General features: G+C 37.5%; 1 protein-coding gene across 7 annotated transcripts in view; it reads right to left on the bottom strand.

The window, feature by feature from the left end:
- polybromo (protein) overlaps positions 1 to 15,233 on the bottom strand; it is a 99,891-nt gene that overhangs the window by 19,093 nt on the left and 65,565 nt on the right. For all 7 annotated transcript variants that reach the window (XM_053777544.2, XM_053777550.2, XM_053777546.2 and 4 more), the window contains exons 19-25: positions 13,267 to 13,398; positions 12,041 to 12,202; positions 10,536 to 10,699; positions 6,240 to 6,412; positions 2,194 to 2,363; positions 1,686 to 1,730; positions 222 to 356 (exon numbers count right to left, since the gene is read on the bottom strand). In XM_053777544.2, the coding sequence (XP_053633519.2) occupies positions 222 to 356; positions 1,686 to 1,730; positions 2,194 to 2,363; positions 6,240 to 6,412; positions 10,536 to 10,699; positions 12,041 to 12,202; positions 13,267 to 13,398 (981 nt within the window). The remainder of the gene's footprint in view (positions 1 to 221; positions 357 to 1,685; positions 1,731 to 2,193; positions 2,364 to 6,239; positions 6,413 to 10,535; positions 10,700 to 12,040; positions 12,203 to 13,266; positions 13,399 to 15,233) is intronic.

The following is a 15,233-nucleotide window of genomic DNA, read 5'->3' as shown; positions in this document are numbered from 1 at the left end:
ATTTTTTTATTATTCGCATCAATTTTATATAACCATGCACTGCATTTTTAAAAGGATCTTGTTATAATAATTCTCATGAAATATCTACTGCACACTCTAGCCAATACTATACCTCAAAATAACACAATTAAATTTATAGTTTTAACATACTTTACAGCAGTAACTAACAATAACTGCTCAGGACAAATGTTTACATATACAGTATATAAAGGCAGACATACACCAGTTGGAGGTTTCTTGGTAGATTTTGGGGTACCAGCAATGATGCCAGAATCTACGGAGGCTACAGAAGGTGGCGGCCCATCCATAGAGTCTTCGTAATCCAGGTCCATACGTGGTGTCATTGGAGAGGATTCCTGAAAATAGCTCTTAGTGTTGTTAATGGCACTAGTGGCTGGCATCACTAACATAGACACAACATATCTGGGAGACTTATAAATGATTGCACATCTCTTGCACATCTTCTCATAATTTTTTTTTTTTTTTTGCTACACTGGCTGTTTCCCGAGACGATAGGCTCACTGACAGAACCTCTATAATGCAAGCACAATACTTCCCACATGGTGATATATTAAAATTTCTTACACCAAACTGAATTTCAACACACCAGTGTTGCTTTAATCTACATATTGAGGAGATTATCTCTGCTCTCATTTTTAATAAGAGGTAAGTACAATATTTGCACGACTACATGACCAGCAATGGAATTATTCAACCAATGTATTATTCAACTGTTAGCAGAAGTTTAAATGTTTAATAGAGATTCAATAAGAAATCTTAATATAAGAAAGGTAAAGCTCACAACATGACAAACAAAAGTGAAAATATCGGTCTTCATTATATTTGTAAAATATATAAACCTTTACAAAGGTCACATGTTTACAAAAAAAAAAAAATCAGTAACTAGACAGTAAGAATAAGGGGGAAGTATAGAAGATAGAAATGACTCTTGCCTTTCTCTCCTCATAATTTAGTTTTTTAAAATGCACATTCAAAAAAATTCTTAAATATATAGTTAATATTGTTAAGCATCAAAAATACGAAGTTATTTTGATTTTATTAATTAATGACACAGAAGGCATACTGCAAATGTGAAATTAATTTCACTGCTGAGAAGACCTGTTTACATCACCCATACTTCTGAGATGAAGAAAAAACTGAGGTGCAGTACACCTCTGTATCGACCTCACTGTTATCTGTGACATTTTTATGTGACCAGGAAAAAGTTGCCACATAGTAAATGCATTAAACAAGTAGCTCTATGAAATATCTGGCAATAAACTACTATTTACAGAGAAAACAATGAAACCAGTAAAACTGACAGCAAACTACTGAAAAAAAGCATATTAAGTTAATCATTGGTGAGAGTCTAGAACTGAAATGATATGGTTTGTTAAAACTCTGTAGTGGTTTTTACATAAATCAAAGAAGAGCAACAATCCTCACTTTGTATGTAAAGACAAAGCTACAACAAGCCTTCATCTTTGCCTTCAGTAGCTAAAGCAGCAGCTTTTATCGTCTAGTCAGTGAGACTTATAGTGACAGTATAATGTAATGCCAACACCAGTTTACCACCATGCAGGAGCAACATTGGCACTGATTTATAAGAAACTTTTTCTTTTGCTACTAAGAAAAAAAAACACAAAAGTTAAAAAAATAAACTATATAGTAGACAGTGGACTTACATAGTTCTGTGGCTGCTTCTTCAGAGGAGTCATTGAAGCATCCAACTGAAATTACAAAAATGGCATTGTGGTAATTTTGTTGCTGAAATAAGACACTCAGTGAGATATTTTGCAAAAGCAAACAACAAAATGAGAGACGGATTCATCTGAGTAATGAACATTGTTTTTAATTTCATTGACTAAAAAACCGAGCATGCAAAATTAAAAACAATATGATTATTATTTTCCCCTTCTCCTGTATACACTACTAAAGTTAAAAATAGAAACTTTCATTTTTCTTTTTGGGCACCCTGCCTTGGTGGGATACAGCCAGTGTGTTGAAAGAAGATTACTGTTCAGGAATGTATCTAATATTATAACATGACTGTTTATGAGAAAATAAGTTCAAAGTTCTGAACAGTAATTACAAAAGATTTTCATGAACGTTTCTCAATTAAAGGTTGTGACTCTACTGTATACAATATTCTTATAAGTTTAGTAATACAGCAGCAGTTTCTGTAAATATTACCTTTTGTAAACTAAGAGGTTTCTTGAAGGTGTAGATTTCATCTCGTGTGGTCAAAGAAGAATGTTTAAATTTGCGCAGACCACTCTGTAGCAAGCTCACTCTCTGGTTCATCTCATCCAAGAAACTCTCACAAATATACAAGTCATTTTCACTTATCTCTGTTGGCCGTACTGTAAGCAAAAAATCAAAATATATTAGTTATATGCCATGTAACACACTTATATTTCTCAGGGAGAAAATGAGATTGGTTTTTGTCCCAAGTCTGTAGCTCAAACAGTTCCAGAGGTACAGATCATGAAACTTTTACCGAAAGGTCATTTTTGGCAGGTCATGTGAAATTTTGAAATGAAATACATCTGCTTGTATGGTACCTACAGACCTGACAAACATCATACCATTTTGAAGCTAAAGAGTAGCTGTTAAAATATTTATCTAGACCATTTTTGATCTCAGAGGTCAAACAAAAAAGTTGACCATTTTTGTGACCTTTGACTTGCAAAATTTCAAAATGCACATTTTTTGTTTCACCCCCTAAATGTGGATTAGTCTACATGACTACTTCACACTGCAACAAGACCTTTCATGGGTTTTTAATTAGATTAGATGCATATCCATTTTAGTAAACCTACTCTATGTAATTTTCACCTTTGACCTTTGCCATAAACTTCTCCAGATCGCACCTCTCAAATATCTGAAGACATTCACTTCCTCCATACTCCTTCCCTCCAATCTAATATCCAGTCTTTCATTACCTATTTTTTTTTATTATCCTCATCACCTTGCTTTTTCCTATGTTCACTTTTAATTTCCTTCTCCTACATACCCTTCCAAACTCGTTCACCAACCTCTGCAATTTCTCTTCAGAATTTACCAAAAGCACAGCATCAACAAAAATCAACTGTGACAACTCCCACTTTGTGTTAGATACTTCATCTCTTAATAATCCTACAGATATTTTATCTCTTAATAATCCCACACCTCTAGCCACTACCCGAGCATTCACTTCTCTTACAATCTCATCTATAAATATATTGAACAACCATGGTGACATCACACATCCTTGTCTAAGGCCTACTTTTACTGGGAATAATCTCCCTCTCTCCTATACACTCTAACCTGAGCCTCACTATTCTCGCATTCCATACATTTGCAACATACCACCCATTCCATACATTTGCAACATCTGCCACAGTGCTTCCCTACCCACCCTTTCATATGCCTTCTCCAGATCCATAAATGCAATGAAAACCTCTTTACCCTTATCTAAATGCTGTTAATCTATATTCTTCATTGTAAACACTTGGTCTACACATCCCTACCCTTCTTAACCCTTAAACTGTCCAAACATAGATCTACGTTCACTCGTGTGGCACTCCGAATATTTTGAAAAATAAATTTTTTTTTTCTTTTAAAATGAAGAGCACATTTTTCTACATGTTATAGGGTTATAAAAAAAAATTTAGGGATATAAGACCGTGAAGTTAGTTCTGAATGCTCACCTGTCGGCAATATCGACTCCTGCCACTTGCAGGAGTGGCAGTTTTTATTTTAATTTATATATTTTTTTATGTTCTGATAATTACAGTTTATAATAGTTCTTGTAATATCAGCCAATCTTTGTTCTGACACTAATATTAGGTACTGAAATAGTGCTCAAATAGTTACAATCACACTGACAGGTGAACATTTACACCTGCCTGGGTTATTTACTATTGTCTAGAAATATATACAAAGTATTTATAGGTCCCAGCAATGTTTTAGAAACCCTGGCATATACCTTGAAGCATGGTGTTATGAAAGGCATCCCTATACTGTTGACAGCCTAGTGACATTTGATAAATGCCCACTGCTCCAGCTAACCCTCGCTGTATTTGTTATCACTGTTACACACAAACATGTCTTGTCTGTATTTATCTGTCTGTATCTATCTGCCTGTCTATCTATCTGTCTCTATCTGCCTACCTGTCTGTCTCTGCTTATCTGTCTTTCTGTCTGCCTGGAGTATATGTACATCACACTCCTTGAAGAATCGTGTTATGGCATCTGTTATCAACTAGGTGACATTTGATAAATGGGTGCTCATAGAACCCTGGCTTTATTTGTTTTCACTGATACACACAAACATGTTTCTGTCTATCTGTCTGTCTGTCTGCCTATCTTTGCCTGGAATTTTTGGGTTATCCTAGGTAATTTACACTATGTATAATAACTGTACTTGTGTGTACATATGAGACAGAGATATAGATAGATATACAGATAGACAGAGAAATAGATAGGCAGAAATATAGACAGATAGAGGTATAGACAGAAACAGCCAGAGACAGCCAAAGCAAGCCAGCTGGCCAGCCTGCCAAATACATAAGAACATAAGAAAGAAGGGACACTGCAGCAGGCCTACTGGCCCATGCAAGGCAGGTGCGTGTCACCCTCCCCCCCAGCTTAGACCATGACCCACCTAGTCAGGTCACATCCATTGAAGGAAGGAGCATGACATCTGACCTAGCAGCACAAGCTAATCAGGTCCAACTCACACCCACCCACACTCACTCATGTATTTACCTAACCTATTTTTACTTTCCTCTTAAAATGGGAGTGTTCATGTGACATGGCATCAGTGAATCCCTGGTGTTTTCAACGTTATTTGCTCTAGCTGGTGATCAATTGAACTGGTGCTCCCACAAGGTACTAAGTGCTCCCAGATTTTTTAATAGTGCTCACACTGAGTGCACAGACCCATTCTTTCATGTCTAGGCAACTCAAACCTGTTGTGCCAAATTTGAAGGAATGAAAAATAAAACGTTGATCTACATTTGGAGTGCATCGCGTGCAAATGTACATCTACGTTTGGACAGTTTAAGGGTTAAAGGGTAGGGGTGTTTAGACCTCCTTGTGAGCAGACCTTGTTCATTTGCAATCCTAGTCTCTGTCTTACTCTTAATTCTTACAATAATAACTGCCGTACACTTTATCAGGTATACTCAACACTTTTTCAACAAACTAGCCATATCCCACCGAGGCAGGGTGACCTAAAAAGAAAAACAAACATTTTTCTTTTTCAATTTAGTAATGTATACAGGAGAAGGGGTTACTAGCCCCTTGCTCCTGGCATTTTAGTCTCTCTTACAACACACATGGCTTATAGCTCATGGACCGGGCCGCAGGGGCGTTGATCCCCGGAATAACCTCCAGGTAACTTCCCCAGGCAGGACTCAAACTTTTTTTTTTTTTTCAACACAACAGCCATCTCCCACTGAGGCAGGGTGACCCGAAAAAGAAAAACTTTCACCATCACTCACACAAAATCACTGTCTTTGAAGAGGTACCCAGACATGACAGTTTAGATGATGTCACTCAACCTCCAATATCCTAAACCCCTCCTTTAAACTTATTTCCCTATAATTTTTACATGCTCTAATACGAAGGAACTATGCATGTTCTCTGCCAATCCCCAGGTACTTTCCCCTTCTTCCATACATTTATTAAATAAAAGCACCAATGATTCCAAAACTAGATCCCAACCTGCTTTATAACATTCATGTCTATCCCATAAACCCCAGCCACTTTACCTCCTTTTATTCTAGCCACTCTCATGCACCTCCCCCACACTCACAACTGGGTGTTCCTCACTCCTACAAAATGTTATACCACACTGATATGACAGCAAATTGAATGAAAGCCAGAGATAAATTATAAACATTAACAAAGGGAATTTATTAATGAGAAGCTATTCTTGCTGTTGGTGGAAGGGTATGAAGCAGTTGCTGGTGTCTGAGAAGCAGAAAGTGACCTTGCATGCCTGCCACATTCATTTAGAATGATGGATATTTTTGTGTCTGGAGCACAACTAACTGTTCTACTTCAACTCTTGGAAGACTAGACAATGCTACAAAATCATATTGTGCCCATATGAGTTATATACCACCAGGAAATGGGAAGCAATCAGGTTTGATCCAGTATCACAACAAATGGGTAACTGCTAATCAGTAGTATAATTCCTTACATACTGACCTCATAAATGAAGACAGCACTTACAAGTCATTACTTACAGGAACAATAATCCTTAACATCGAGAACACAACAACGGCCACTTATGTCGGATACAGGCAAGGTTTCCTGACCAGCAGTAAGGTACACCTCTTGTTTGTAAAATAGTTGCTCTCCATTGGGGTTGTTCTGGGCTGCATTTTTGAACACTGTACCCAGGAAGTATGCTGTCCCTCTGTAAACAAAGATAGTAATCAACAATTTGATTATTGCATTGCATATCTTTTATACAGTGGAACCTCAAAAATCGAACGTATCACATATCGAACGTTTCAAAAATAGGACCATTTTTTCAGACAAACTGTGTCCCTATTATCAAACGCGCCCTTATTTTCAGACTGCCAGGTACAGGACCTGTCTGCCGGCCTGCTCTGTCCACGTCCCCGCGCAGGCGCCGTGAGCAGTCTAGCTTTGTTTATGCTTGAGTGAACACTAACCTGCGCTCTCATTCACGCATTTTACGATTATTTCATTGTGTTTAGTGCTTGTGGGACTGTGAAGTAAGCTGCCATGGGCCCAAAGAAACTTGCTAGTGGTACCCCTGTGGTAAAGAAAGTGAGAAACACCATAGATGTGAACAGGGCCGGATTAAGAAGTCTCCGGGCCCTAGGCTATTCAGATTGGCGGGGCCCCTTTGAGTTACGGGTAAGCGAAGCGACCCCTTCCAGCTTAGGGGTGGGGGGGTGGGGGGTCGGTGTGAACCTGTTTAAGGTCTAATTAAATACATTCTGGCTATTTAGATTAAATTTAATAGGGAAAGTACATCAAGACAACCAAAACCATTTACCAACAGCCATTATAACTATCTTGTTAAATCATGCATTTTAAAGAGAATAAACTCAAGACAGCATAGTATTACTAGATTAGGCTATTAAAGTAGTGACATCATGTACCTATTATATTCAGCATAACCACTACAGCACTATTATTCCCTTTATAAATCACTGACCATTATTGTTATCATTGCATCATGCATAAGACTATCAAATCATATAAACTCAAGAAAGTAAAGAATTGTTTATATTCACAGACACTTCTTAAATAAACTTTTTTCTGGATTTCATATTGGCAAAAATCATCAATTATATTCTGAAAATCAATATTTCTTGTTAGATCAGACTCAATGGTCAACAAGGCTAGGTTACACAATTTGTCTTGGCTCATTGTTGAACGGAGCTGGTTTTTCACTCTTTTCAAAACAGAAAATGAACGTTCTCCTTCACAGTTAGTAGCTGAAAGTGTTAGGTAAAGGCGATACACTATGTCAACATTAGGGAAGGTTTCTGAGATACCAAGCAAGAGGAAACGCTTTGGTATAAAGTTGTTTGTGCTTTGTGGTTGTTACAGTGGTGTGGTATTGGATATTATTGTGTACACTGGAAGTTATACGTACATTGCAAAATACCAGGAAGTTATTGAGCATCTCAGGTGATGTGGTTAGAACAATGATAGAACCATACCTTGGTAAGGGGCATATACTATATACAGATAACTGGTACACAAGCCCCATACTCAGTGATTTTTTTGTGAGTGAACATGACAGATTTTTGTGGCACAGTGCGTGCAAATCGGAAACATATGCCCAGGTTTGACGCTGGCACTCGTAGAGGTGAGGTGCAGGCATTTGCTGCCAATGACATCATGGCATTTTGGTGGCATGACAAATGATGTCACACTGTTGTCATCAGTTCACCCTAATGAAATGGCAGACAGTGGCAGGCAGCATAAAGAGAGCAATGAACCCATTCTAAAACCTGCAGCTGTGATTGATTACACCTTCAACATGAGTTCAGTGGACAAATGTGACATGAAGATTGGGTTTGCTGATTGTGTTCGCAAGAGTTATAAGTAGTACATCAAACTGTTTTTCCATCTTCTGGACATTTCCATGCTAAATGCTTATAATATGTATAAGATGAAGACCAGAAACAAACCACAGTACGGCAAATTCTGTTTGTCTGTCATCAGACAAATAGTATTCAAGTACCAAGGAACAGCACCTGCAATTGACCGCCCACCAAATTATCAACAACTACCTGCTCGTCTGAAGCATGGTGATCACTTCCTGGTAAAACTGCCTGCTACTGCTTTCAAGAAAAAGGCTCAGAAGAGGTTTTATGTCTGTGCACATACAAGGAAATGCCCACAACAATGCAGAGACACTTGTTTTATTTGTGAGGAGTTTAAAACACCACTGTGCATGACACCATGTTTCAAAGAGTTCCACAGGCTGCAGAACTTCTAGAAACTTTCCCTGTGACTGTATATGTGTATATAAAATATAGAAAAATAGTAATAAACAACATTTCATATCGTTTGTTTGTGTAAATATTTTCTATAAACAAAATAATGACAACAGTGTTTAAACCCTTATTGTGTAGTATTGAAAAAGAAATAACTTACAAAATACTGATCATGTTGGCCTCAGAGGCCATAAAAGTTACTCAGAAAAAGAAAAATTGAAAAATAATTGAAAATAGTACATAAAAAAGTAAATAGAAAAATACCGGGTGACGGCAGTTGGCGATGTTACCAGATGTTGTTCAATTTTGGCAAACTTCACGCCTCCGTATCTCGGTAAGTATTGACGGTAAATTTTTTTTGTTTAGCCCATAATGTTTAGAAAAAAAAAAACTATTTTTTCATAAGAAAAAATAATTTCTTTTTTTTTTGAAATTTGGCCGACCCTGAGAACGAGTTTCGGAGAGGACCTGTCGACCCTCGAAGGGTTAAATCACTTGATACCCTCATCACCTTACTCTTATCTATGTTCACTTTCAACTTTCTATGTTTACACACTGTATAAATATTTAAAAATATACTAAAAATGTTATAAGTGGAGCAAAAGTGACATTAAAACAATATCAAAGATGTTTGACACAAACCCACTATTATTATAGTATGTTCCTTGCTTAGTGACGAATTCGTTTACTGATGTGGTCTTAGGAACAGAACTCTGTCGTTAAGTGATATGAGGCTGTATTACTAAATTTAAAGAGAAACTTTCGTTTTTTCTTTTCGGCCACCCTGCCTCAGTGGGATATGGCTGGTTTGTTTAAAGAAGAATAGTAGTAATAATAATAATGAGAAGAAGGGAATGTACAAGAGTATAATGTTACCAACACTCTCATAAGAGTGTGAAACATGGGTTGCAAATGCTGCAGCGAGGAGGAGGTTGGAGACAGTGGAGATGTCATGTCTAAGGGCAAAGTGTGGTGTAAATATTATGCAGAGAATCTGTAGTGTGGAAATTAGGAGGTGGTGTGGAGTTACTAAAATTATTATTCAGAGTGATGAAGAGGGGTTAGTGAGGTGGTTTGGTTATTTAGAGGATGGAGCAAAATTGGTTGATTTGGAGGGTGTACAAGTCTGTAGTGGAGGGGAGGAGGAGTAAGGATCATCCTAGGAAAGGATGCAGGGAGGGGGTAAAAGTGGTTTTTGTGTGCAAGGGGCCTGGACATGCAGCAGGCATGTGTGAGCATATTAGATGGAAGTGAATGGAGACTAATGTTTTTTGGGATCTAACAAGCTGTTGGAATACGAGAAGGGTAATATTTTGTCAAGGGATTCAGGAAAACCGGTTAGCCAGACTTGAGTCCTGGAGGTGAGAAGTACAATGTCTGCACTTTAAAGGAAGGGTTTGGAATATTGGCAGTTTGGAGGGACTTCTAAACTGTCGTATCTGAGCGTCTCTGCAAAGACAGTGATAATGTATGAATGATGGTGAAAGTGTTTCTATTTTTGGGTCACCCTGCCTCAGTGGGAGATGGCCAACATTTTGAAAATAAAAAAAACTTTTTTAGTAATCTAGTCCACCTCGCTTTTTTTTTCTTTTCTTCTTAAAGGCAAAATCTCCAGATGTACCATCCTGATAAAACATCTTAATTTTTACTGCTATGGAAAAGAGGTTAAATCATTTGTACCATTGGCTTCTTGGTAAACACTAGGTCTGGTACTGATAATATGTCACCTACTCCAGTAGCTTATTAATGCTCTCATGCATAAAAAAAAAAAAAGTCATCACACTGAGAAATTTAGTCATTGGTTATCTGTTAAGTCACATCCTCTGTTCAATCTATATCTTTGCAAAAAAAAAATCCCACTATAATTTTTCATGGTGAACATTCACTAATAACACATTCAGTATATTATTTTGCCTACTATTTATCCCATGATTTATTAAATAGCAGGCAAAAGATATTAAAAAAAAAAAAGGAGATTTTTACCTCGTGTGTACATGCACACATCATATACAGAGGAGCAAGGGGCTACAAAGAAAATGTCAATGAGGAACTTACTCAGGCGTAACCCAGAGTTGACATATTTGTCTGACCGACTTCTTGCCCAATTCCCGTCCTCGGACATACACATAGTCTCCTGGCTTGATGGCGCCCGAGGAAATATTGTACTGCTCGTAATATGTGTTACCTGATAATCCTTCTGGTTGAGATTTTACCACATTCTGTAAGTGTACAAAATTGACTGATTAACCTTAATTTAAAAAATAAACTTGTGCAACCTTTTACCTAAGTGCAGCATGCCACCATTGTTTGAATAGCATGGGTCAGCAGGCCTGCTGCAGTGCTCCTTTTTTATGTTTTATGACCATCTCCCATCAAGACAGGGTAACCCAATGAAGAAAATGCACTCAACATCATTCATTCAATTGCTTTCTTGCCAAAAGTGTGCTGATATCACAAATCAGAGTACATTCCAACTGCAACATCCTCACCCCTACATCAGAAGGTAGGTACCACTGTCCTTCCTATCTCCAGGACTCAAATCTGGCTAGCTGGTTTCCTCCAATTTCTTCATAAAAGTTACCTCGCTCACACTCCAACAGCATGGTACATTAAAAACCACTCATCTCCATTCACTCCTATCTAACATACTCAATTTCTGCAGGATGCTCAAGCCCCTAAAACTCAGGCTCTTTTACCCATTCCTTCCAGCCATTCCTGGGATGACCTCTACCACTCCTACCTTCTACCCCAGATTTATATGCCCTCTTGGTCATCCTGCCCCTCTCCGTCCTCTTTACATGCCCAAACTATCTCGGCAACTTCTCCTTAGCCCTCTGAATTATACCCTTGGTCATCCCAAGAGCACCTTTTAGGTTTTATGCTCCAAATTCTCTACATGATATTTGCACCACACACTGTTCTCAAACACGGCATCTCCACTGCCTCTAGCTACTTCCTCGTGGTAGATTTTCATACTCATGCCTCACACACATATAAAAGTGTTAGTATCACTATACTCTGGTACATTCCCTTTTTTGTTCCATTAATAAACCTCTTTCTTTTCACAGATGCCTCAACACACCACCCACCTTTTTCCCCTCTCATCTATTCAATGGTTCACCTCATCTTCAACAGACCTCCATCTGCTGGCATGTCCACCCTTAAATATCTAATTGCATCCACTTCCTCCATACTCCCTCCCTTCAATCTAATATTCAATCTATCGTTGCCTAAGCTTCTTATTCTCATCACATTGTTCTTTTCTACACCAATTTTTTTTTTTTTTAAACACATCGGCCATTTCCCACAGAGGCAGGGTGACCCAAAAAGAAAGAAAAAAAAAATGAGCTTTCATCATCATTCAACACTTTCACCAACACTCATACACTGTCTTTGGAATATTATTAGAATTAATTTACTACATAACCCTTCATACTGGATGATTCTTTGGTATGCAACATAATAATGCATGTTTACACTTCAATCAGTTGAGATCTGATTAAATTTGTATACATAATGTGCAACTTACTAATTACCAAATACACAGGTCAAAGCATTACCGGAAGCTGGCGGCGTAAGACCTTAGTCTCTTCATCTAGTTCAGCAAGTTCTTCTTTATGGCGTTCAACCCGTTCTTTGAATATAGAGTCAACCCGTTTCATCTCCAAGGGTTCTGGCCTCTCCACCAATCTGACACGTTCTCCCACATTGAATGGGAATGACTGAAAAACAAAGATTAAATTAGAGCTAATAAAAATAACTATGCCAACCCAAAAAGGTACAAAAAAAACTATTACAGTACATCAATGAATTATACTAACATAATAAGCTACAAAATGCAAATCGTAAGGCTAGGACAGACAGACAGACAGACAGACACAGACACACTATATATAGAAAAGGTCCAATAAAACTGATTAATAGGGGGGGAAGGGGATGTCTGATTTACCAAAAATTCCTTTATATTGAAAGTTTCCACTAAGCAGATAGTTCACTTAATCAATAGACTGTTGGGCATGGACAAACCTCCAATTAAAGCATACTTAGTCTGCTGTACTGATGAACTACCAAACAAACCAAGAACAAACTTGAGTATAATACAGTATTACCTGTAAATGAACCTGAAAGGAAAATGGGTTAGAAGTACAGCACAGTACAGTACAACAGAGTACAGTGATTTTTCTTACCTTTCCTGGGGGATAGATAAGCTTACAAATACACCATACAGAAGAGTATTCTCATGTGGTCTAGAGTGACCCAGAATAACTTATTCTGAGTAAGAGGAGCAGTGAAGTTCCAGTAGTAACATGGTAAATGGTGAGGGAGATGTATATGTTACATAGGTTGTTCTGGTAATCAAGCCAAAGCCTTGACAAAAATGCCAAAGCCAACCATTATTTACCCCAAATTCTATTCTCATATGGATTGTTAGCTTCTCAGCCATAGAACAAAATTCAACAAAAGGAACATTGTGCAAGAAAGGTATAAAATACCGACAATATGAAAGTTAAGACACATGTGCAACATCTGGATACCTTTATTGTAATGTTTCGCCACCCAGTGACTTTGTCAATACAGATTGTAGGACATAATTAGGCTGTACTGCATAGGGACAGGGCAACATATGAAGAGCTATATAGGGCGTCCCACAGGGCTGTGGAAGGAAAAGCGATACCTTTGAAGAGTTTTGAGAGTTTATTTACTCTCTGAGCCTGGCCATGGGCCAGGCAACAGCTGAAAAAGAACATCAAAGATACACACCATTACTAACACAAATTCAACTAACCTTGATTTTTTTGAAGAATCTATTACGGCTGTTGTAGCGAGATTCACATACAAATATATCGTTTTCATCTACACCTTCCGGCTTCATCTTTATGTAGTCAACCAGAGGCAGTACATAACACTTTCCTATTACCTGTTCAAGGCAGACAAAAAAAAAAATGTAAGAGGTAAGAAATGCTGCAGCAATTGCAATAATCATAAAACATGATTCATATTATGCATAACTATTCTATTATTAAATATAATATTTTATTACTTATAAACCATTAACCCTTTGACTGTCGCGGCCGTATATATACGTCTTACGAGGTACCTTGTTTGACGTATATATACTCATAAATTCTAGCGGCTTCAAATCAAGGAGAAAGCTGGTAGGCCCACATGTGAGAGAATGGGTCTGTGTGGTCAGTGTGTACCATATAAAAAAAATCCTGGAGCACGTAGTGCATAATGAGAAAAAAAAAACTGACCATTTTTTTTTTAATTAAAATGCCGACTTTGTGGTCTATTTTCGTATAATATTTATGGCTGTATTCTCATTTTCTTGGTCTCATTTGATAGAATGGAAAACATATTATAGAAATAGAGGTGTTTTTGATTGATTTTCCTATAAAAAGAACCTGGAAATGGAGCTCAAAGTAGGGGAAATGTTTGATTTTTGCCAATGTTCAAAAGTAAACAAATGTCATTGTCCAATAAATGTCCAACTAGCCATTCTAATATGCAGTCATAAATGGGTTGATGTTATTTATACAATTATTACAGTATTGCAGTAGTCTGCATAATAGTAAATCTTCTATTTTTTGTTTGAATAAAAATTCAAAATAGAAAGCAAGAGTAATATCAGAGGGGCCTGGAGACATGACTGATGAAAAAAGAAAATGTTATTTCAGAGCCAGGAATGTCTGCATTGTTCATTCTGGACCTTATTTTGAAATTGTCATATTTTTTAATTTTCGTGAAATTGGCCAAATTGCAAATTTCTGACCACGTTATTGGGTAGTTGAAATTGGTAAATGGGCAGTTTCTTGTACTCAATCGATAGAAAAAAACGGAGTTCTAAAGAAATAGCTATGATTTTGGTTGACTGGAACAATGGAATTAGCCGAAAATAGGGCTCAAAGTGGGCGAAATCGCCGATTTGTAAATATCGCCGAGGTTGCTAACTTCACGAGAGCGTAAATCCATCAGTTTTCCATCAATTTCTTTTTTTGGTGTCATTACAATCGGGAAAAGATTCTCTATCATTTCATAAGAAAAAAGATTTTTTTTTTTTTTTTTAAATTTTGCGACACCAGGAGACACCTCAGGATTGGGGGTTGCGACAGTCAAGGGGTTAATTGTCCTTGTCTACACCTGTCTAAATTGAACACCTATATTCATAATGCATAGTACCATAATTATCATAATTGTATAAACTGCTTTCATGGGAAACTGCCAATATGAATATAAACAGTGAAGTAAAATCATAAAAATCAATGAATAATGCAGAAATAAAATTCACAACAGTATTTTTCTAGTCACATTAAACAGATTTTGACTTGAACAGGTATGAATAAATTAGAATTGAAGTTCTTGTTCTACCACTGTGCTAAACCTCAAGTTCTTGTTTTACCAGTGTGGTAAAGCCCAACTTGAGGCAACTTTTGCTATTTTTTTTTTATTATTATCACACTGGCCGATTCCCACCAAGGCAGGGTGGCCCGAAAAAGAAAAACTTTCACCATCATTCACTCCATCACTGTCTTGCCAGAAGGGTGCTTTACACTACAGTTTTTAAACTGCAACATTAACACCCCTCCTTCAGAGTGCAGGCACTGTACTTCCCATCTCCAGGACTCAAGTCCGGCCTGCCGGTTTCCCTGAACCCCTTCATAAATGTTACTTTGCTCACACTCCAACAGCACGTCAAGTATTAAAAACCATTTGTCTCCATTCACTCCTATCAAACACGCTCACGCATGCCTG

Source organism: Cherax quadricarinatus, chromosome 18 (genome assembly GCF_038502225.1).
Source record: "Cherax quadricarinatus isolate ZL_2023a chromosome 18, ASM3850222v1, whole genome shotgun sequence".
NCBI classification, from domain to species: Eukaryota; Metazoa; Arthropoda; class Malacostraca; order Decapoda; family Parastacidae; genus Cherax; species Cherax quadricarinatus.
Note: the sequence above shows the minus strand (reverse complement) of the source record. Positions and strands in the feature narration are given on the sequence as shown.